General features: G+C 37.9%; 2 protein-coding genes across 5 annotated transcripts; both read left to right on the forward strand.

Annotated features, from left to right (window-relative positions):
- The first annotated feature begins 34 nt into the window (after window positions 1-34).
- Window positions 35-23222, forward strand: LOC136866500 (zinc finger protein 593 homolog). 4 transcript variants are annotated; one of them, XM_067143534.2, is made up of 4 exons: window positions 35-324; window positions 605-718; window positions 801-901; window positions 22707-23222. In XM_067143534.2, exons 2-4 carry the CDS (start codon window positions 629-631, stop codon window positions 22930-22932), a joined length of 417 nt encoding a protein of 138 aa, XP_066999635.2. In that variant the 5' UTR covers window positions 35-324; window positions 605-628; the 3' UTR covers window positions 22933-23222. The 4 variants fall into 4 exon arrangements, with proteins under 4 accessions (XP_066999635.2, XP_066999636.2, XP_066999637.2 ...); XM_067143535.2 differs by having other exon boundaries at window positions 35-308; XM_067143536.2 differs by lacking the exon at window positions 605-718 and having other exon boundaries at window positions 35-308.
- On the forward strand, window positions 22973-24496 carry Slimp (Seryl-tRNA synthetase-like insect mitochondrial protein). The gene has a single exon (XM_067143532.2). It carries the CDS (start codon window positions 22973-22975, stop codon window positions 24389-24391), a length of 1419 nt encoding a protein of 472 aa, XP_066999633.2. The 3' UTR covers window positions 24392-24496.
- Window positions 24497-24751: the final 255 nt, after the last annotated feature.

A 24751-nucleotide genomic window follows, 5' to 3' on the forward strand; every position in this document is an offset into this window, starting at 1 on the left:
TCCAACTCCCTGTGCTCTCTCGACGTTGCAACTCCGAGTAACTTCCATTAATGCGCAGAACACTTGATAACCTGCGCCCACAAATTCCAACGACGGAAACATTTTTGACCGTCAAAAAAGCTAGTGATCCTACTGCGGATACGGAGAATTACCTCCGAAGTATTTGCATAGTTACCTTCATCATCTGAACTAACCACACAACACACCATGTACAATGTCACTCGACCAAAATGGCGGCGGTGATCATTCGGGAAGAAAAGGAATTAAGTCCAACTCTGTCCTGCTGCACGAAAGAACAATTGCTTCTAGTAAGTTTTATAAGGAGTAAGTATAAAATTAGTCGAATACATGGTTTACACAACACCCACAGTTCTTGATCTTTACCACAAACGCTTGCCAGGTCAAACACTATAAACATTGCCCTTCCCCGTATTCACATAGTTCACTATACCTTCACAGATGTCGTAAGTCACCCGTAATCCAAATTTGTGTGCATGTGTGTGGAATTGAACGATTTGGCGAAACAAGTTGGTAGGCAGAATTGGACTGCCCATGTGTGATTAACATACGTATAATAACAAAGTTTAGTAGTATTTTTTATCAGATTTTCTAGTATACTTCGCTTTCAATGACATACAAACGGAAGAAGTACCACCGTGGTGATACACATTTACGAAAACGCTGGAGGACTAAACGGAGAACCAAAGATCTTGATCAGGTTAGGTGAAGTTGAAAATACTTAAATGGGGCAGGATGAACATTATTATCAAACTGTTAATATTGACTATTTATGCTTGTAGATTAACGATGATATGAAGGAAGAAAATGCAAAAGAATTATTGAACCAAGAGGTAGATTTTGACAAGCCAGGTTCTGCACAGCACTATTGCCTTCATTGCGCGTAAGTCCTCTAGTTTTACCCTTATTTTATTTCTGTAGGATTTATTTGCATAAGCAATTATTCTTAGTGGTGTACCACATATTGAATATCTTGCAGTAGAAAGGTAGTTATCTTTTAAATATATAATTTGTGTTTTACAAAAGAAAAGTTAGAATTACAGAAATATTCACCAATCTTTAAATGTACTACACATAAGGATTAAATATAAACCTCTCCGCAGTGCTCATATGGAGTGGGGGAATATGCCGCATTTGATGGCGATTCTTCCGTCGGATGGAGACATAAAGCATTGAGCAGACCCCTAGTGTTATTCAACAGAAGTTGGCTATGTGCCGGCACCGGGTTTTACCTCCTCCCTTCCTACTATCCTATCACGTCATCTCGTTAACTCCTCTGATGAGGACGTTAGGAAGGGCATCCGGTCATAAAAACTCACTGAAGATTCACCTCGCTTCATACCCGACCCCATGGGAAAACTGGACAAGGGTTGAAGATATACAAGGTGATGATAACCATTTTACTTATAGCTAGCCTTATGCTGGGGCTGTACCTTAAGGCCACAGCTGCTTCCTTCCCACTCCTAGCCCTTTCCTATCCCATCATCACTAATGAGATCTATCTGTGTCCTAATAAGATCTATCTGTGTCAGTGCAACGTAAAGCAAATTTAAAAAAAAAAGTAAAAATAGGAGTAATTTGAAATTAGCTAATGTCCATGTTCTGTCTATCATGGCATAAAACTGATAAAGCGAATGGAGGTCTACTGTTAGTTAAATATTATTCAGATGAAGACCATCTTAATAAATTATCTGCATGAGTGCCTATTCCGATTTCCTCAGCCAACATTGATTCTCTTCTGAGATGGTGATAATTGTTTTAAGAAGTAAATTAACTTACTTATGAGCACCCATTCCATGACAGTTAAAATGTGTATCTACCCTCCTACACAATCAACACCGCAGAGTAGTTTCTGCACCAATTAAGATACTTGTATTACTTCATGAAGATTTTCAGGGTGTAGTATACCTCCTATTTCTCCAGGCAAGTGCCAGGTTATGTTTTCATCCTCTAATCCTGGATTTTCAAATCTCACTATAATGTGGCAAAGTATAGTAATGTAATAAAATTCCCAGACATTGAGTGCCACTGCCATTCACCGGAAGCAAGCCTCGTGACAAACTGTTAAATTGTAATACACACTCCTGAACAAGGTCTTACGCTTTGCTTCGCTCGGTATACACACTATAAGCAGACTGATAATTAATCTTTTATTTATGAGAACTTCACTATAATTGGTCAATGGTCTTCTTATTCTGGTGTCGTCTCCAACATGTAGTATTTTTTGTCCTATTTTCTGTTTCCCATACCACAATTGCCCTAGATTTATTGTGAACGTCTTATCACTGTTGTGGTTCCACATCCAGGTTAATCTCTGCCGTTGCCCATGTTTCCCTTCTGTCTTGCTTTCTATCAGGCTGTATTTGTCATTTCTGAAGGTGTGACTAATTGGCTGCTTTCCTACATTTTGATAGGGTTAAGAATTCACATTGATTTTCCAGCATATGTCCGACTCGTTGGCTGAACGGTCAGCGTACTGGCCTTCGGTTCAGAGGGTCCCGGGTTCGATTCCCGGCCGGGTCGGGGATTTTAACCTTAATTGGTTAATTCCAATGGCATGGGGGCTGGGTGTATGTGTTGTCTTCATCATCATTTCATCCTCATCACGACGCGCAGGTCACCTACGGGTGTCAAATAGAAAGACCTGCACCTGGCGAGCCGAACCCTTCCTGGGATATCCCGGCACTAAAAGCCATACGACATTTCAATTTTTTTCCAGCATATGTATTACCTGTGGGATCTTCAACATTCTGTGTTACTGATACATCAGAAGACCTGCAGTTAGTACATTAATGATGATGATGATGATGCTTGTTGTTTAAAGGGGCCTAACATCTAAGGTCATCGGCCCCAGTTAGTACAATGATAAAGCGTGTGGTGCCCATCCTTCAGCACCATAACATAAGATCTCACAACACACAAAGTTTTGTATCAGAGGTCATGGTTGTGCACAAGCTGTTTTAATTTCAGAAAAAACACTTTTTTGCGATGCAGTTCTGGTTTTGATTTGTACATCTGGATCCCATTTTTGTGTTAGCCATCATCCTAAGTAGCCTACTTGAAATATGTCACCCTTTCAGTGATGTTTCCCTGTTTATTTATTTATTTATTAAGTTGACAAGTTTTATGAAGCATTGAGTGACATCGTAGTCAGGGTAAACAGCAAGGATAGAATAGTGCTAATGGGCGATTTCAATGCGAGAGTTGGGAATAGAACTGAAGGATACGAAAGGGTGATTGGTAAATGTGGGGAAGATATAGAAGCTAATGGGAATGGGAAGCGTTTGCTGGACTTCTGTGCTAGTATGGGTTTAGCTGTTACGAATACATTCTTCAAGCATAAGGCTATTCACCGCTACACATGGGAGGCAAGGGGTACCAGATCCATAATAGACTATATCTTAAAAGACTTCGAATTCAGGAAATCTGTTAGGAATGTACGAGTTTTCCGGGGATTTTTCGATGATACAGACCACTATCTGATCTGTAGTGAACTAAGTATCTCTAGGCCTAAGGTAGAGAAAGTGAAATCTGTCTGCAAACGAATAAGGGTAGAAAATCTCCAGGACGAGGAAATTAGACGGAAGTACATGGATATGATTAGTGAGAAGTTTCGAACGGTAGACATTAAGCAGGTTCAGGATATAGAAAGTGAATGGGCGGCATACAGGCTTGCTGTATTAGAAACAGCTAGGGAATGCCTTGGAACAACTGTGTGTAAAGATGGGAAAAGGCGAACATCTTGGTGGAATGATGAAGTGAGAGCAGCTTGTAAACGTAAAAACAAGGCTTATAAGAAATGGCTCCAAACAAGGGCCGAGGCAGATAGGGAGTTGTATGTAGATGAAAGAAACAGAGCGAAACAAATAATTGTTGAATCCAAAAAGAAGTCGTGGGAAGATTTTGGTAACAACCTGGAAAGGCTAGGTCAAGCAGCAGGGAAACCTTTCTGGACAGTAATAAAGAATCTTAGGAAGGGAGGGAAAAAGGAAATGAACAGTGTTTTGAGTAATTCAGGTGAACTCATAATAGATCCCAGGGAATCACTGGAGAGGTGGAGGGAATATTTTGAACATCTTCTCAATGTAAAAGGAAATCATCCTGGTGGTGTTGTGAACAGCGAAGCTCAAGGGGAGTAGGAAAATGATGTTGGTGAAATTATGCTTGAGGAAGTGGAAAGGATGGTAAATAAACTCCATTGTCATAAGGCAGCAGGAATAGATGAAATTAGACCTGAAATGGTGAAGTATAGTGGGAAGGCAGGGATGAAATGGCTTCATAGAGTAGTAAAATTAGCGTGGAGTGTTGGTAAGGTACCTTCAGATTGGGCAAAAGCAGTAATTGCCCCTATCTATAAGCAAGGGAACAGGAAGGATTGCAACAACTATCGAGGTATGTCACTGATTAGTATACCAGGCAAGGTATTCACTGGCATCTTGGAAGGGAGGGTGCGATCAGTCGTTGAAAGGAAGTTGGATGAAAACCAGTGTGGTTTCAGACCACAGAAAGGCTGTCAGGATCAAATTTTCAGTATGCGCCAGGTAATTGAAAAATGCTACGAGAGGAATAGGCAGTTGTGTTTGTTTCGTAGATCTAGAGAAAGCATTTGACAGGGTACCGAGGGAAAAGATGTTCGCCATACTGGAAGACTATGGAATTAAAGGCAGATTATTAAAAGCAATCGAAGGCATTTATGTTGACAATTGGGCTTCAGTGAGAATTGATGGCAGAATGAGTTCTTGGTTCAGGGTACTTACAGGAGTTAGACAAGGCTGTAATCTTTCACCTTTGCTGTTTGTAGTTTACATGGATCATCTACTGAAAGGTATAAAATGGCAGGGAGGGATTCAATTAGGTGGAAATGTAGTAAGCAGTCTGGCCTATGCTGACGACTTGGTCTTAATGGCAGATTGTGCCGAAAGCCTACAGTCTAATATCGTAGAACTTGAAAATAGGTGCAATGAGTATGGTATGAAAATTAGCCTCTCGAAGACTAAATTGATGTCAGTAGGTAAGAAATTCAACAGAATTGAATGTCAGATTGGTGATACTAAGCTAGAACAGGTCGATAATTTCAAGTATTTAGGTTGTGTGTTCTCCCAGGATGGTAATATAGTAAGTGAGATTGAATCAAGGTGCCGTAAAGCTAATGCAGTGAGCTCGCAGCTGCGATCGACTGTATTCTGTAAGAAGGAAGTCAGCTCCCAGACGAAACTATCTTTACATCGGCCTGTTTTCAGACCAACTTTGCTTTACGGGAGCGAAAGCTGGGTGGACTCAGGATATCTTATTCATAAGTTAGAAGTAACAGACATGAAAGTAGCAAGAATGATTGCTGGTACAAACCGGTGGGAACAATGGCAGGAGGGTACTTGGAATGAGGAGATAAAGGCTAATTTAGGAATGAACTCGATGGATGAAGCTGTACGCATAAACCGGCTTCGGTGGTGGGGTCATGTGAGGCGAATGGAGGAGGATAGGTTACCTAGGAAAATAATGGACTCTGCTATGGAGGGTAAGAGAAGTAGAGGTAGACCAAGACGACGATAGTTAGACTCGGTTTCTAACGATTTAAAGATAAGAGGTATAGAACTAAATAAGGCCACAACACTAGTTGCAAATCGAGGATTGTGGCGACGTTTAGTAAATTCACAGAGGCTTGCAGACTGAACGCTGAAAGGCATAACAGTCTCTAATGATAATGTATGTATGTTATTATTATTATTATTATTATTATTATTATTATTATTATTATTATTATTAAAACCAGACGCCTTCTTCCAAATTCAGTTTCAACACTTCTTTCAGGATATCCATCGTATTTGCATGACAAGAACAGGCTTAATAAAGTGCGTAAGCTACCCAGGAAATGAAGCTATGAAAGTGTATTCTCGCAGGCAAATACAAATGTTTCAGGTGACCTACAAGTAGAGCGAAGACGGTGGTGGTGGTGGTGGTGGTGGTGGTGGTGGTGGTGGTGGTGGTGGTGGTGGTGGTGGTGGTGATTGTTTAAAGAGGTACTACAACTAGGCAAGCATAGAGAAAAATGGAACGGACACGTCACTTCGAAAAATGAAGGTATCAGTCCAAAAAAGACAAGGACCACGAAGGGCGTGAAAATGAAAGACGCCCTAATCCTCGAATACTGTAATATCGGGGAGGTCGGAAAAGAACAAGAGTTTAGTAAGGGAGGTCAGATAGGATAGATGAAAGTGAGGAGCCTGGAACAAGTAAGTAGAAGCAATGCCAAGACTCAGCTAAGGTCCTCGTGGTCGCCATTATACGATCTGACTCGTATGAGCTCTTCTTGAATTACAGTCTGATAACATCAGTGAGGAAAGGAATGGCAAACTACCTCACTCCTCATCTTGCCTAGTATACCTCATTTGGGCTCTGCCATTGGTTTTTGCGGTTTCCCTATAACTGCATAGCCTTTGGTGGTGCTATTTGAGGATCCAACCAGCCTTTGGGCTGATGACCTGACAGATAGACAACATTTATTATTTTCTTTATTAAATGTCATAGAAATATGACTTTTCTGGTCAAAACGCAATGATTTATCTTGGTAATGTTCTTTAATATGCAAGTTATTCTCATAATGCCAATTGGAATCGTGCTAAGTAATGGAGGGATAGCCTGACATTTGGCAGCACTATTTGAACTGCTGCTACTCTTCCAATCTAGTACTTGAAAATGCGCATGCCTTTACCTATCTCGTAGGCAACGGTATAACATAGTTAACTGTTAAAAATATAGCAATGAAAAGAAATAAAACAATAACAAAGAGAATAATGAGAAACAACAGCACAAAACTTAAAATAAGAATAATAGTTAACACCACCTTTCCAATCCTTATCTTTCCTTATATTTAGGATATTAACATCACAACGGCGTTATTGGTGTTAACTATTATTCTTATTTTAAGTTTCATAATCTGATGTCCAGTATGGTCTACAATGAGATTTATTACTTGTAAACAATAGTACTCCGAACTGTCAGTGGAGGACGTCATTAGACAAATAAGTTTGAGTGAAGTATTTAAAAGTAGGAAAGATAACAATATGAAGATAAAGTTGGAATTCTAGAGGACGAATTGGGGCAAATATTTGTTTATAGGAAGGGGAGTTAGGGATTGGAATAACTTACCAAGGGAGATGTTCAATAAATTTCCAATTTCTTTGCAATCATTTAAGAAAAGGCTAGGAAAACAACAGGTAGGGAATCTGCCACCTGGGCGACTGCCCTAAATGCAGATCAGTAGTGATTTGATTGATTGATTGATTGATTGATTGATTGATTGATTGATTGATTGATTGATTGATTGATGACAACAACAAGCAAGAATCAGAGTTAGAGGATTAGAGAATAATGAGGTTTAACAATCGAAATGAAAAAATTAAAAACTCTGTTCAGTTTAGAAACGTTGGTTATGAGAGAGATGACCAAATAAGGGAAGAGAAATCTAAGATAGAAAGATAATAATAGGATATAAAGTATAATTTTAAAGCACCAGGATTCGAATTTCTGTAAATCTGTAGGCCTAATTGCAATTTTCATTTCTATTTGTGCCTAGTAATAACCAATTGTAATTAGGCTATGTCTGAACGTAGTTTACAAATTATTGTAGTAGTAACTTATTAGAAATGAGGGTGCTTATTTTGTTATTTTGAGTAGTCTTGCAAATTTCTAACTTTAATTGTAATTTCTATTTCTCTTTTTGCTTAGTAATAACTTGTAATTAGGATAGTACGTCTGAATGTAGTTTAAAATTATTGTAGTGTATTGTAGTATCTGAATGTAATCTGAATGTAGTTTAAAATTTGTAGTGTACTATAGTATCTGAGTAGAAATAAATGTGTTTGTTCTATTACTGTGAAATATTTGTACTAGTATCTGTGGTATCTGTAGAAACTCTTACTAGAATTCTCTTGTAGTAATTAGGGAAGACTTAAATGCAGTTTAGAATTGTGTAATTCTTGTGTATTACTTTTGGTTTTCAGTCATTAATTTAATTCAGTTAGGGTGTTGTAGAAAAAAACCAAGTAGAAGTAGTATTGTAGTGTAGTAGTAGTCTATATTAATTACCTTATTGTCGTGTGATCTTTGTGAACTATCCTATACAGTATTTCTTTCCTTTCATTTTTATTTTGCACAGAATAATTTTTTCTTTTCATTATTCCGTAAAGAATGGCTAAGGAGTGCAAGTGTAAGAACTGTGGGTGTGGCCAGGCATTAAGGAGTATGAGGGAGGATTTGGAGAGTTTGAGGGAGATAATTAGGATTCTCACAGAGGACAGGAAGGAAAGTAGGCCTCCCTAAAAAAAATGCCCAGAGTATACAATAGGTGTAAAAAAGGGATGAGAAGGAAAGTGGGGAATTGTAGAAGACAGGTGGTCTAATGTTTTAAGGGGGAGGAGATTGCAGGCTAAGCACTCTATTCAGGATCAGAATTCAGGACCGGTGTCTGTGAGAAATCGGTACGAGTCACTGCAGGTAGAACAACCCATGGAAGATGAGGAACAGAGAATTATTACTGAGAAGTGTGGAAGTAGGAGGAAGGGAAAGAGCAGGAAAGGGAAATGTGAAGTAGTGGATAGGAAAAGACAGGTGGAACGGGGTCATGGGAGGGAGAAAAGGGACGAGGAAGTAGCTTCTGCAGCTGTCAGGAAAGATAGGGCTGACCAGGAGGGGAAGGGTTCAAATGTGGTAGGTGGGGTTGAGGCTCTGGTCATGGGGGGTTCCATTGTTAGACATGTGCGGAAAGTGTGTGGAAGAAAGGGAACCAGATTATAGTGTTATCCAGGAATTAGGTTGAGGCAGATGTTGAGGAAAGTGGAAGAGGAGGAGGGAAGGGAGAAGGTGGTAGTGTTTCACGTTGGCACTAACAACATAAGACAAGAAGGTTGGTAAATGCAGCACGGGTGAAGTTTAAGGAAGCGGAGATTGTTATCAGTGGAATACTGTGTGGGAGGGATACTGATTGGAAGGTGATTGGAGATTTAAATGAGACTATGGAGTGGATATGTGGGAAACTGGAGGTGAGATTTCTAGATCCTAATGGCCTTCACTTAAACCGCAGTGGTACGTACAAGTTAGGAAATTTGTTTAGAAGGGTTACAGGGAGGTACATACAGGGAAACTGGGTGGCCTAGGGAGCGGTGATAAAGGTACAGGGAACTGGAAGTCAAGTAGCGATGACATAAAAATGTTAGTGCTCAATAGTAAAAGTATTGTAAAGAAAGGAATAGAATTAAATAATTTAATAGATATATACTTACCAGATATTGTAATAGGAGTTGAATTATGGCTGAGAAATCATATAATGGATGCAGAAATGTTCTCACGGAACTGTAGTGTGTATCGTACAGATAGGATAGGAATGGTAGGAGGGGGAGTATTCATTTTGGTGAAAGAAGAATTTGTAAGCTACAAAAAAGTTAAAGATGACAAACATGAAATTCTAGGTGTAAGGCTCGTCTCTAAAGATGATAGGCAACTTGATGTCTTTGGAGTGCACAGACCGGGAAAGGGTAGCTCTGACGCTGATTCAGAATGATTTGATAAGGTAATCAGCTATGTGAGAAACTAAATGGAAAGGAACGTGATAGTAGCGGGTGATCTCAATTTACCAAATGTCAGTTGGGAAGGTAATGCGATCGTCAGGAAGCATGACCAACAAATGGCAAATAAGTTAATAGGGGAAGGGCGACTGAATCAGAAAGTGATGGAACCAACTAGAGGGATGAGTATTCTGGATGTGGTGCTGGTAAAACTAGATGAACTCTATAGCGAAACCGAAGTAATAGATGGTATTAGAGATCACGAAGCTTTTTTTGTGGTAGTTAAAAATAAATGTGAAAGAAAGGATGGTATTAAAATTAGGACTATTAGGCAGTGCTACATGGCTGATAAAACAAGCATGAGGGAGTTTTTAAAAAGTAACTATGATTGGTGGAAAATGGTAAATAAAAATGTGGGTACGATGCGCATTGGTATCACCCAAATATCACTATAAAATTTGTCACAAATGGAACATAATAATTGCTTTTACACATATCAAGTGAAAAATCTGCGGCAAATTAAGAAATACCGTCGTTATTTGAGAAATATGAAAACATACTTAAGGCTTGTCGACAGGACTGGTTTATCGTAATCTATAATCTTCATTTCCGTATTGACAATTGCACAATTAAAAATAGGAGAGGATTTCTACCAATCAATACTTATTTATTGTATATATTAAACTACGGGACCGGTTTCGACCTCATATTCAAGGTCATCTTCAGCTGAACCATACATACATATTTATATAATGAAGCTTTAATTAAGATTGTGGTGTTGAAGGAATGCCATATGATGATGATGTACATTTAGTTACATACAAATGGGGCACGTCTTAGCGTGAACTGGAGTATATGTCATTCTGTACAATATTGCAACTGTATGTCTAAAATGTTGAAGGTCTTAAAACTAGTGTATAAAACACGTCTTTTCCTAAACTAACTTATATATATGTACAAGATAAAAACAATATATAAAAACACTTCATGCATATGAACATTTGTTCTTGCTTGGTGGTCAATACATTGACTAACTTCTGTATTTAAGTCTTATTTACAGTTGTACACTTCAGCTGCTATTCTTAGAGTTTGTAAAATTGCATGGATAAAAGTTTTGTCTTCCTGTGCGTATGTGAGATAAAACACTTCCAATTTTAAAAAGGTGCCAAATGTATGGATGAAATTCAAGTAAAATATGTTCAGCTCTGCTGTGTGTGTTGCCCTTTTATTAGAACCAATTCGTGTTGTCTTTTTGGCGTCCGTAAATTTGGATGGCATTGGTTTCAAAGTAGTGGCTCCTTTCCCATTTGTAGCTGTGCAGTGATGTTATGTTTATCTGTGGAAGATAAGATTGAGTTATAAGTGATATTGTGTGGAGGAATGTCTAAGGGTTATGTGTGTGAATTGGAATATGTACTTACTGTTGTTGGTGTAGCTGAGTTGTGTTTGACATGCGAGCTTGTAATGTACTACTTCGTGTTCTTCTTGGGCTTATACTAGCTGCTGTGAGGGGAAGGGAAGGAGGGGTAGGGAGAGTTGTTGTTGTGGGGGTAGGGATGGAGCTGGGTGTGTTGTTTGGTGTCTTTCTGTTGCTTGTTGCGTTCTGTTTATCGATTAACTTAAGGTAAGGGTTTTTTAGGGCGGGGATAACTGTATTGAAGATGATGTTAGTTTTTTCTCTGATTTCATTTATGTTGTAATTTGGATTGGTGTACTGATCTAGAGTGATGTAAAATTCTTCTGTTATGTTGAGGTTGGGGTTTATGTTTAGGATTTGCATATCGTTATCGATGTTTGTGAAACTGTGTTTATAGTCTGCGACATGTTGTCCTATTGAGGAAAAATGATTGTGTTTCACTGCGTTTATGTGTTCGTTATATCGGGTTAGGAAGTTTCTACCGGTACGTCCGATATACAGTAGCTGGTCTCGCAGTTATTACATTTGATACGGTATACCCCTGAGTGGTTGTATTTGTTGTTACTGTTGACTGTCCTGACATTGTGTATGATGTTGGTACTATTGTGTGTAGTTCTGAATGCTATTCTTAGGTTATGTTTTTTAAAAATGTTAGTTATGGGATATATGTGTACATTATTGAAAGTGAATAGTGCATAGTCTTTCTTGGGTTCGTTTACTTTTGTTAGTTTGGTTTTGGGTTTGGATTTTATTTTGTGAATGATTTTGTTAACCATTTCTTTCTTGAATCCATTGTTTTTAGCTATGTCATGAATTAATTGTAATTCTTTGTTTAGATCTTCTTTTGTTAACGGTATATTGAATGCTCTGTGTATCATGCTATAGTAGGCTGCTCTTTTATGTATGTTGGGGTGAACGGAATCCATTTTAATTGTATTTGAGGTATGCGTGGGTTTTCTGTATATTCTGTAAGAAAGGTGGTCATCATGTCTAGTTGTCGTTATGTCCAGGTAGTTCAGTTTGTGATTGTTTTCGGATTCCGTGGTAAATTTTATATGGGAATCTATTGTATTGAGTTTATCTAATATATCAGTTTCATTTGTGGACCTATTGTCGAGGATGATAAAGATATCATCAACAAATCTACACCAAAAAAATATATGGTCTATTTTGTTGATGAATGTGTGCTCTAAATAGTCTATGTAAATTTTGGCAATTATACCAGAAGCGGGAGATCCCATTCGTAAACCCTGTTGCTGATAGATAGTATCATGGAATTTAAAGTAGTTGTTACTAATGGCAAAATTAAGTAATTTAATGAACTCTTCTATTTCCAAAGTGCTTAGATTGCTATGACTTTTTAGGTTAGATTCAATGATTTCTATTGCTCGTTTTGTGGGAATGTTTGGGTACATGTTTATTATGTCAAATGATGCGAGTTTGTGATATGGTTCAATCTTTAATCCTTTTGTCCTATTACAAAATTCTTTTGAGTTCCGTACTGTTTTATTAGCTAAGAATACGTAGTGCTTTTTGAGAAATCGTTGAATAAATTGCGAAAGTTTATAGGTTGGGCTTGCTCTGTAGTTAATAATAGGTCTCATTGGAATATGTAGAACGTAGAACTAACCACTCTACCCCACCAAGTGCCGAGATTACGGGTAGTGGAAGACTTTACCTCCCACCCATCCACGGGGTTACACCTGTCTGTTTGGTGTAATTTGACAGCATGAGGACACACAATTTCTTCATGCCTTCACTGGTTTTTCGTTTCGTTGTACCATCACTCACAGAATCTGAATTTGTTGACAGCATAAGAACTTAGTACGACTTACGAACTTCATCGTATAGATCCGTATTGATTCAGTTAAAACTAAGAAACAATATTAGGTTTTGGTCCATCCAATCAATACACGTCATGTGTGTCATCTGTGTGAACAAGACGTGTATTGATTGGATGGACCAAAACCTAACATTGTTTCTTAGCATAAGAACTTTTCAACACAACTCCGCGATGAGACGACATGTGGGAACTTGAATAATCTCTAACTAAAGACAGTGTTTATAAAGTAAGTTTGCTCAGAAAATATACACAGGAAATGCTGTCAACAAGGTCCTGACAGCTTGCTGAGTTAAGGGAATACAGTATGGTTTCACAAGACCCTTCAGTATTTCTGTCAGCACACTTCTTATAAACCTGAGTAGGACGAGCGCTTTGGAGCGTTCAGCACGGCAGGCGGGTGATAATATTCTAGTGCTCTGGAGCGTTAGGGACGGCAAAGAGTTAATGCTTTCAGTCGCGCGGTGAGCCTCACAAAGACATCTATATGGACAGTGGCATCTAGTACAAGTAGACTGTGTTGAGGAGCAGCACTGACATATGGAATAACTTTTGGATCCTTGACCATTGCAAGGTCTCTTCATCCCATCATTCGGCAGTCAATTTGGGACATTTGGCTTTCGCTATAGTAAGTGACAAGATGTAAATTCAGTTTTCTATAAAAAAGGTGTTTGTCACAGACAAATCCCACGCTTTAGCAAATTCTAGGATTCAAGTGCCATCATTGTTTTGGTAACCATATCCGTGGCCTCCATGGTTTCGTTCAAATCCATCCTTTGGTTGACCAACATGTCTGTGGCAGTAGGGGGAAAAGGGGGGTGTGGCATAAAATAATGGTAATAAGACGGTACACTAATAAATATATGCCAACCAAACCAAACATACGCGAAGTAAAACTTAACTTACAGGAAGTTCAAAACTACAACTATGGACAGGATGTAGAAGTGGCGGGAACCCTGCTGAGGTCCGTGGGAAAGTATGGCGTTATGGGGAAGAAAAGGTTCTCGATAATCACCCTTGAGTAGTCTATCCATTATTAACAAAATGAAAAAGATACAACATCAAATAAAGCAAAACAAACAAATGACATAGCCGATGACAATCAAGCACATTTAAAACAGAGGATATTTAAATAAATTTATAAAATACAAATGGTAATCTGATCAAGCTCTTCAGACGATAGGAATTAAACTTTAACATAGAAGTTGACACAGAATGAATGGAGGCAACCTCAAATGAAATAAAAATTTAAATATGACGTGCAATATTGCTATCCAAGAAAGAAAGTTACCTTAATTTTAATTACAAGATACTAAGCCTGAAAACAGAATTGCCTCCGAAAACAAAAATGCTATGACTGTCTGCTGAGGCACAGTCCTTCAGAAAACCCAAAATTGGAGAAACTCTGATACACAAAACAAAATTTTACATTACCACGGAAAGTTACATTAAATGAGAAAACTCCGAAACACAAGAAAGAATTAAATAAAATCAAGAACTATAGCGCTTACCATAGGATCAAAGTCCAGGGTCAAAGTCCACATACTGTAGCAGAGCGGATCCAAGGCGTGTCTGCTCACTAAGCTGTTCAAAAGCGAAAGACTTCTAGCAAGGTCTTCTCTCACGGATGAGCCCAGAAACCGGAAATGGGGCAACAGAAGATAACCAATTAGGGCATGGGAATTACACTTGCGGCTCTTACATTCACCAGTCAGAAATTGCGTTTTGGCCAATACGACCTCCTAAATTTTTGATGAAGAAAGATCCTTACAACTTCCAGAAATTTCCTTTCTGATGAAACAGGAAATCGTTAGAAGCATCTTACTAACAAAGGCACGTGTAGCTACACCCTGCCACAAAAGTCATTGCCTTAAAGTCTACAAATGCTAGTTACACTGTTATTTACATTACAAAACTTTACACAATAACAAAATTATTTGTTGAGTTCCAGAATAATTAAATAACACCAAATATCTTATATGTATAATTTCTTCAAGTTCCATAAATGATTTATGGAGTTCATATTCCGAAATTAAATAACACTGTCCTTGACATTCAGAAAATAAAATGATAATTTTGTGTTGTACAAAACAAAATTCCAAAAATTCTTCTTTTAGTTCTCATCCAAAACAATAATTTTAAATATTACACTCAATTATTCAAGTCAAAACAAAATGAACAGATTTTACAAAATCGAAATGAAGACGATGACTCCTGTCCTTCGGTAACATCCTTGTACTGTTCGTAGCTTTCTTAAAATAAAAGGTGAATAGTTTACATGTCCGAACTTAAATAAGATAATTTTACAAAACACAGTGATGAGAATAATTTCCAGCTTGCTGTCCCAACACAGGTCACAATGTCCATTAAGATCTCCACCAATTAAAATTAATTTCACCATCAACAGCTTGGATGTGTGATTCGAGGTCGTTCCAAAATTTGTCTTTCTCTTCATCAAGACAGTCAGTCTGTGTAGCATAGTATGTCACAGTTCAAATTAATTGGTTCGCAAGTTGACCTATATTGACATGCATTGCATGTGAGCTTTAGGAAAGCATTCTTTCTGATTATATTAGACATGTTTGCAAAATTAATAAGTGGTTCGATAGAAGGCAGTTTGGGTTTAGCAATGGTTATTCCACTGAAGCTCAACTTGTAGGATTCCAGCAAGATATAGCAGATATCTTGGATTCAGAAGGTCATATGGATTGTATCGCGGTTGACCTGTCTAAGGCATTTAATAGGGTGGATCATGGTAGACTATGGGCAAAAATGAGTGCAATTGGACTAGACAAAAGAGTGACTGTATGGGTAACTATATTTCTAGAAAATAGATCTCAGAGAATTAGAGTAGGTGAAGCTTTATCTGTCCTTGTAATAATTAAGAGGGGAATTCCTCATGACAGTATTATTGAACCTTTATGTTTTCTTTAATTATCAATGATATGAGTAAAGAAGTGGAATCAGAGATAAGGCTTTTTGCAGATGATGTTATTCTGTACAGAGTAATAAATAAATTACAAGATTGTGAGCAACTGCAAAATGACCTCAATAATGTTGTGAGATGGACAGTAGGCAATGGTGTGATGATGTACGGGGTTTAAAGTAAGGTTGCGAGTTTCACAAATAGGAAAAGTCCTCTCAGTTTTAATTACTGTGTGGATGGGGTGAAAGTTCCTTTTGGGGATCATTGTAAGTACCTAGGTGTTAATATAAGGAAAGATCTTCATTGGGGTAATCACATAAATGGGATTGTAAAGAAAGGGTACAGATCTCTGCACATGGTTATGAGGATGTTTACAGGTTGTAGTAAGGATGTAAAGGAGAGGGCATATAAGTCTGTGGTAAGACCCCAACTAGAGTATGGTTTCAGCGTATGGGACCCTCACCAGGATTACTTGATTCAAGAACTGGAAAAAATCCAAAGAAAAGCAGCTCGATTTGTTCTGGGTGATTTCCGACAAAAGAATAGCGTTACAAAAATGTTGCAAAGTTTGGGCTGAGAAGACTTAGAAGAAAGGAGACGAGCTGCTCGACCAAAAGGTATGTAATACCAATATAAATGATCCGTTATTGGACATTATAAATTTTCTATCTAACTCATTCCTGGTTGCCAGAGTTTCGCCCCAGTGTGCTAAGTTGGGCTCTTCAGTTGGTACATAGCATACCCACCAAGACGCATCGCTAGTGCATACCATGGAGGCCACTGCGTAGGCTACTTGGAGCCACCGGCAGTGCCATTGCACTTTGAGAGACTGTCTCATTATGAAAAATTGATGCTGCCTGGCCGTCAGATGATATAGATGTTGATTCCCATAGGCAACCTGAAATATTTGTCCCGAATGAGTAAATTTATAATACCAGTATAAATGGTCCATTATTGGACATACCATGGAGGCCATGCTTCTTGGTGGGTGTGCTATGTACCAACAAAGAGCCCAACTTAGCACACAGGGGCAAAACACTGGCAACCTGGAATGAGTAAGGTGGAAAATTTATAATGTCCAATAACAGACCATTTATATTGCCTCCTATTTGCCGGACAGGCTCAGCCGGTGAACGAGAGTCCCAGAGGTGGACCATTCGTAAACTGGCGTCACTTATATTTTGGGGCGGTTTTAACGAAACAAGGACTGAGGACAATGGAAAAACGAACAATTAAAAAAATAAGGCCTGACATTTATTACAAATAGCACTCCTTTAAACAAAGTGAAACAAAGTATTATAAACAAAATCTTGATGCTCCTAATTTTTATCTTCTCGTAAGACAGTTTTGTACAATTCTGACTATCTGGTCCTTCCACACCGAAGCCTGATTTATACTGAAATGTAAATAAAATCAAAATTAGCCTCATATGGCTTGATGTAAACAAAATTGTTGAGAATGTACCCCATCTTACCCTCATTGTATTAATACAAGTAACAAAACTGGCTATCGCAATATCATATTTTCAACTCAGGAAAATAGAAATTTCATTTTAATCAAAAATAATTTTTAAAATGATAATAGCATCTAGAAAATCTCACAAATAATGCTGAAATATTTACATCATGATCTCATCTTAATTATGAATAAGTTCCATCTAATTAGAGTAATTTATGACCCAAATTAGAATAAATCACATTCTCGAGTTACCGAGCTCGATAGCTGCAGTCGCTTAAGTGCGGCCAGTGTCCAGTATTCGGGAGATAGTAGGTTCAAACCCCACTGTCGACAGCCCTGAAAATGGTTCTCCGTGGTTTCCCATTTTCACACCAGGCAAATGCTGGGGCTGTACCTTAAAAAAGGCCACGGCTGCTTCCTTCCCACTCCTAGCCCTTCCCTGTCCCATCGTCGCCATAAGACCTATCTGTGTCGGTGCGACGTAAAACGACTAGCCAAAAAAAAAAAATTCTCGAGTTATTTTTTTAATTAATATAATTTCAAACAATTATGTAGACTTAAGATTTCTCAAATAATTTTTATAACCTTAGATAAACATTCTTCCTATGAATATCCTTCAGAATGATTCAGAATAATTCTGTCATTTATAAGTTAACAATACACAACGCTTTAAAAAATGTACAGTTGCTTAAATATTTTCTTGTGACAAACTTTGTTCGTACGAGGTTCATTTTTAATAGCACTTTAATGTAAACTGTACTTAATTATCCTATAAAATTTTCTAAACATAATAAATTCAACCAGATAAATCAGCACAAACAACGCCGAAATAACCTAGACCTACCGTGATGACCTTGCGGTCAGGTTATAACCACATTTTAATAAATCACAGTAGAAAATATTGCTAGCTACTGCACTCACTCTACACTCACACATATGATACACAAATTTATGTACATTTTTTACAATCGAATTCTAGAATTTTAATTTTATGTTCTGACTTTTGGTCATAATCCTATCAATGGGATAGTCAGATGATAGTATTTGGTAACTCGTAGTGTTCGACAGTCAGTAGCACGTGATTGAATATTGGCAATCACTTTTGAAAGAAATAGTAGAATTAATACAATGTTGATCACATAAAGATTCAGTACTTTACTATTCAGAAGAAATAAACAACAATATTATCACCCACATTACTACGGTTAAATATCAATGTCACTGGGCACGTGGTCTATGAGTAGCGATAAATTATTTTTATACCTAAATCTCATTAATATTACTTTACACGTGCTCAAAATTCGCAGAATGCATGGTAACCCAGAACACATGCTTCTCCAAAATACTGTACATCCATAAATTAATCCCACAGGATTTGCTGTATTCCAGGCTCATAATTCGTAGATAAGAATCTTGGACAGCCTAGACATTTCAGAACCAATAATTCAAACAAATGGTGTACTCCAAGGGGACCCACTAAGCCCTCTGCTGTTCATCCTGGCAGCGAAGGACATTATGGAAATTGCGCAAGATGAAGATGTAACAGCATACGCCTATGCGGATGATATTATGATTGGCTCAAAAAGCTTAAAGAAACTGCAGAACACTATAGACGAAGTGGGAAAATGGTGCATTGAACACAAGTTCATAATTAACACTGAGAAGACGGAAATCATGGTGTTCAGATCAGGAGGGCAAATACCAAAATCGACAAGAATCACCTTAGAAGGGAAAATAATATTGATCACCAAAGAATACAAATATCTAGGGATAACACTCCAGCCGTCTGCAAAATGCTTCACTACACACACAATAGAGAAAGTGACACAAGCAATTAGAGCGATAAACAAAATAAGCTTCATCAGAACACTAAGTCTTGACACAGCAATGGCGCTCTTCAAATTGAAAATCGTTCCAGTACTTATTTATGGGATTGAAATTATATGGACACACCTGAATGAAAAGAACTTAGCAACACTGGAAAGAGTTAAAGCAACATACATCAAAAGAGCAATCGGAGTGGCAAAAACAACAAGATCCAGATTAGTCTACTTTCTCGCGCGGGAAACTTTCCTCATAGAGGATTTAAGGACAATGTACCCGCTACCTAACACAAAGGCATCGGAGAACCTACTAAGGGCACTAATAAGGAAAAGAGAAGAAGTACCCACAGAATTCTATGGAACTGGGGCCATGATCGATCGTACATGGACAGCAGCAAATTTTGAGACGAGGCACGTGTTTACAAGACTTGCAGTACATGGTTTCCACCATGTCATCTGCGAAAACACAACATACCACGAACTGTCAAACTCATGCAAGTGTACATTATGTGGACAGTTATGTGAACGATATCACTTAGAACTCTGCAACAAGAGGACTAGGTCAATCGGAGACTATGCATCCAATGGTGCAAGTGTTAAATTGTTATAACACCTTTCACTAATGTATGGCTATTTTGCTGCAATAAATGTTTTATAATTCATCAACAGAGCACATATTAAATATATCACTAGAACAATAAATATTATCACTCAAGACCATTTAATCTTTCATTTAACTGGATCTAAAAATGTATTATTATTATTATTATTATTATTATTATTATTATTATTATTATTATTATTATTATTATTATTATTATTATTATTATTATTGGTGATTATTAGTTGTGACATAAGTCTGAATTTAACACTGCATTTGATGACACTATCCTGCAGAAATGCATAAGATAAAAAACACATTGAAATTTTGTGGAATAAGACTCGATGAAATTCTGTCCCACATGAGTTCACAAATCAAAGATTGTTTTAATTAAATTACTTTTTATCGGAAGGGTCCATTATTTTTAAATACTAGGTTTAAGTATTTGGAGGAAATCAGAATGAATCTCAGAAGACATTCCATGACTAACTACACTAATAGAAACCAAATAACATTCATACTCAACGTAACAATACTACCATGACACCATAAGAATGAAGTATGAAAAATATTGCAATATTGCACTAATCTAATAGAAATACTAATGCAAATGAAGAGGCACATACTACTTCATAGATGGACAGTAAAATGTTACAAAATTGTACTTAAATTTTCAATGGGACTCCATCTCTCCAGATGGTTGAAAACTGCTCACATGTTGCAGGTTGTCCTTGTCGTTCTCTCCCTCATATTAGAATGTGCCTACATTTAGCACGGCATGATGACAGCAGAGTCCATTTTCCCAGATGAATTACTTGCTCCTCTTGAAAATCGGCAAAGCATCCTGATGTAGCTGGTTATTGTGAATTGTAGAGGTTCTCTTCTCTCTTGAAGTTGTGAAAGTAGCTGAAAATGACACAAACAGTTTTAGAAAAATTGCCAAGTCTGTCCACGTCGAATAATTAGCTTGATGAGCACACTTAACTTCGAAGCTCACGAAAATCTGCAGCAGTACGGAGTTAGAATTAAAGAGAGATTTAATGCATATCACTCGGGCTTAGCTACGGAGGTGTGGCTCTGTCCTGGAGTTTAATTGGTTGTCATGACATTCGAGGATTTGCTGTAATTCTTTCCAGAAATTACTGTGCTTCAAGCAAACTATGATACATGATCGTATATGGAAGCGATCTTGAACAATTCCTGGTCGGCCACGTGACTAACATGTGTTATCGATCGCTGGCTGGAAAATCAATATTCTGTCCTCGCCCAAAACTCGTCAAACCACTTCTGAATGAGAATACAGCTATTCATGAATAAAACTTGACACTGCACTTCCAATGAAAGAATGATGTTGGCCATTAAGAATCCCCAATAAAAGGCTTATTGTGGGCCAAATTTGAAGGGGACAATACTGGTATTATAAATTTACTCATTCGGGACAAATATTTCAGGTTTCCTATGGGAATCAACATCCGAGCTGTCAGTGGAAAGGCAGCATGGAATGACATTAGTAGACAAATAAATTTGAGTGGTGTCTATAAAGGTCAGCCCCGTGGTGTAGGGGTAGCGTGCCTGCCTCTCGCCCGGAGGCCCCGGGTTCGATTTCTGGCCAGGTCAGGGATTTTTCTCTTGACCTGAGGGCTGGTTCAAGGTCCACTCAGTCTACGTGATTAGAATTGACGAGCTATCTGACGGTGAGATGGCAGCCCCAGTCTCGAAAGCCCAAGCTAACGGCATAGCGGATGTGTCGTGCTGACCTGCCCCTTTTAAACTGCAGGCCTTCGGGCTGAGCAGCGGTCGCTGGGCAGGCCAAAGCCCTTTCAAGGGCATTAAGTGCCATGGAGGGAGGGGTGTTTTTAAAAATAGGAAAGATCACTATATGAAGATAAAGTTGGAATTCAAGATGACAAATTGGGGCAAATATTCGTTTATAGGAAAGGGAGTTAGGGATTGGAATAACCAAGGGAGATGTTCAATAAATTTCCAATTTCTGTGAAATCATTCAAGAAAAGGCAAGGAAAACAACAGATAGGGAATCTGCCACCTGGGCGACTGCCCTAAATGCAGATCAGTAGTGATCGATTGATTGATTGATTGATTGATTGATTGATTGATTGATTGATTGATTGATTGATTGATTGATTGATTGATTGATTGGTTGGTTGGTTGGTTGACATCAGGCAGTTGCTGATGTGAGAGATGATCCACTGGCTTACTTTCACACCTACACCATACGCACTTTTCTTACCATTGTGGATTAGCTTGTATCCTTCTCTGATATTTTGTGATTTTGCACCAGCCTATTTGGTTTCTTGAACGCAAGCTGTGTCCACATTCCGCTACTTCAAAGAGGCGGCCAGATCTCGGCTGTGGCCTGTCATTACCCCAATGTTGACAGTGGCTAGTCTGATCTGAATTGATGTTTTTTTGTCTAGCTGTATTAGCCATCATCAACCCTGCATCGGTAGCCCTTGTCCATTTACCACATCATTCAGGCAAAAATGATGCATGTAGTTTAGGTGGAACACTGTAGCATGCATACCTGAATGAAGAGTAGTCAGCTGCATGTTGATACAACAAAAAATACCTCAACCAACTTGTCACTCCGCCTGTCGTCAAGGACATTTTATACCTACTGTCAGAATTTCTCAATGCCACCCCTAACATGAGAACAGACACCTTTTTCACCCGCTCTTAACACTGAGAACAGACGCCGTGTGGTGCTTTTTAGTGGCATATCCTCCAACTGGAAACCCCCCTCCCAAAGGAGCTCCTCTGCCCAAAGCCAAGGGCTCCTTCAGAGTATTTTGTTATTTCCCACCACCCAACACTCTGCATAGAGATGCTTGCTATACAGTCTATTCTATTACTTAACAGGACGAAGCTGGCCAGACAGACAGTGTAATGGTGTAATTGTATTTTACTGTAATCATTTCACTTTATTTTAATGTACCAATGATATCTCATAGATTTGTGTTGTGTCTTCTCATTTGCATATGTTTCATTGTCTTGTTATGCTATTTTCTTGTAACTTATTACATTGTGTGTATTGTTTCTTTTCAGCCGATATTTTATTGATGATCAAGCCTTAAAGGAACACTTTCGGACTAAAGTTCACAAGCGGAGATTAAAAGCTTTAGAACTTGAACCATATTCTATTGAAGAATCAGAAAAGGCTGCTGGTAAAGGTTCTTACAACACCCCAAAGAAACGAAAGATTGAAACTCAGCCTTCAAATATTGAAGATCTGCGTGAAACCATAACCTGCAGTAACAACATGGACAGTTAATATTTTTGCAAATCATAAACGAGTGTTGAAGACCAAATGCATGTTTGTGTTCAACACAATGTTTGTACTTAAGCATGCTGGTTTCCATCTGCAGCGACAAGCCATTCTTTCCATTGGTATAGTAAAATTAAAACATTCTAGTTCAGCTCTTTTTGTAACAGGTGAAAAAGCCAACCAAACAGTGTCAATTCTTACTCCTTATGTTGATATGAATGATCATTTCCAAGATATCCCCAGACTTGAAAGAAATATATCTCTCCGTGGGATGAAATTAAATGTTACTCAGTTAAGTGAGCAGTGGCAAATATTACAGAATCTTGTTTCAGATAAACTTTCCCTTGAAGAGAGGCGAAATGAAATAGCAGAAAGAATAAAAGAACTAAAAAAGATGGGTATTACTAATGATATGGAAAAGTATAGAATTCAGGGCAAAGTCTTGAGGAATGAATTGAAAACTCTAATGAAAACATTATGGTCTTTGGAAGAAAATGTAATTCTTAAAGCATTAAAATTACCTAATGTTTTAAATCCACACACTCCAGATAATCTTGAGAAAGTAGTTTCTGAGTATGGTGAAGTATATAAAGGAATTAGTGTTGATCACATTGTAAATGGGAAGAAAGGATCACTACTTGAGTATTTAAGTCCTATGCATTACTACTTCAAAGGAGCTGCTGCTCTTTATGAGATGTGTATATTGAGTTTTTTTGCTGATGAATTAAAAAATAACAATTTCCTCCCATTTTCCAATGCAGATTTTAGTCGCAGCATTGTTGTGGAAGGTGTGGGTATGGACTATCATAATCCTCAATCAGTGTTTACCCTGAAAGAAGTGACAGATTCTCTATACAGTCATAATCGTGAACATTTGGTGGGTGGTGCATCATTATTTTCATTTTGTGCTTTTCATGCCAAGCATGTTATTCAGTCAGAATTCCTACCTGTCAGGTACTTTTCTATAGGCAATCAGTATAAACCTGCACGAAACAAATCTCATGAAATGGGTTTGTTTAATGTTTGTCAGTCGTCTGTTGTGGAAATATTTTTAGTTGTACCTGATTGTTATGATGCCATGATGGCAGAATTTCATCGCACTCTTGATTTACTCACAAGACTTTATAAGCAGTTAGGATATCATTTTAGGATTGTATATTTGCCACCATTAGAACTGAAACCATGGGAAAGTTTACGTGCAAGTATTCAGTTGTTCTCTCCTTGTTTACAGTCTTATATTGAAGTGGGTCATTTATCAACATGTGATACTTACATAAGCAAAAGACTTCTTATGTATTATGAAAATGTTGCTTCTCATGAACGCAAGTTTGTGCGTATCCTATCTGGTACAGCACTATCAGTTCCCATAATTTTGGGTTGTGTCTTAGAAAGTGAGCCACTTGTTAGTACTAACGGCTTGAAAATCCCAAACCCAATCAGCAAAAATGTATTTTGTACTCTGTGATCTATGATTTGTAAAAGTTAGAAACCTATTTTTTCATCTCTTGGATAGAAATAAGAAATCAAAGACAGAAAACAGAATAGATGAACTATTGAAGTGCTAAAATATGATGATTGTTTATGCTCTACATTGACCCTTTCTCCTAAACTGAATTGTGGTTTCCTGCTTCTGAAGATTGATCATATGATATTTAAGGGATTCAGCTACTTTCTTTTCTTTCCTCAGGGGTTTAACATCACACCAGCTTTACAGTTTTCTTGTGATGATGGGATAGAAAAGGACTGGACAGGGAAACAAGTGACTATGGCCTTAATTAAGGTACAGCTTACCTGGTGTGGAAGTGGGAAACCATATAAAACTGTT

The sequence above is a fragment of the Anabrus simplex genome, chromosome 3 (assembly GCF_040414725.1).
Source record: "Anabrus simplex isolate iqAnaSimp1 chromosome 3, ASM4041472v1, whole genome shotgun sequence".
Lineage (NCBI taxonomy): Eukaryota > Metazoa > Arthropoda > Insecta > Orthoptera > Tettigoniidae > Anabrus > Anabrus simplex.

Excerpts from the sequence above, each read along its gene's own strand:
- LOC136866500 (XM_067143534.2), top strand. The coding sequence starts at position 629 with ATGACATACAAACGGAAGAAGTACCACCGTGGTGATACACATTTACGA. Across the intron at positions 719-800 it reads GAACCAAAGATCTTGATCAG|ATTAACGATGATATGAAGGA; the intron begins GTTAGGTGAAGT and ends TTATGCTTGTAG. Across the intron at positions 902-22,706 it reads CACTATTGCCTTCATTGCGC|CCGATATTTTATTGATGATC; the intron begins GTAAGTCCTCTA and ends GTTTCTTTTCAG.
- Slimp (XM_067143532.2), top strand. The coding sequence starts at position 22,973 with ATGTTTGTGTTCAACACAATGTTTGTACTTAAGCATGCTGGTTTCCAT.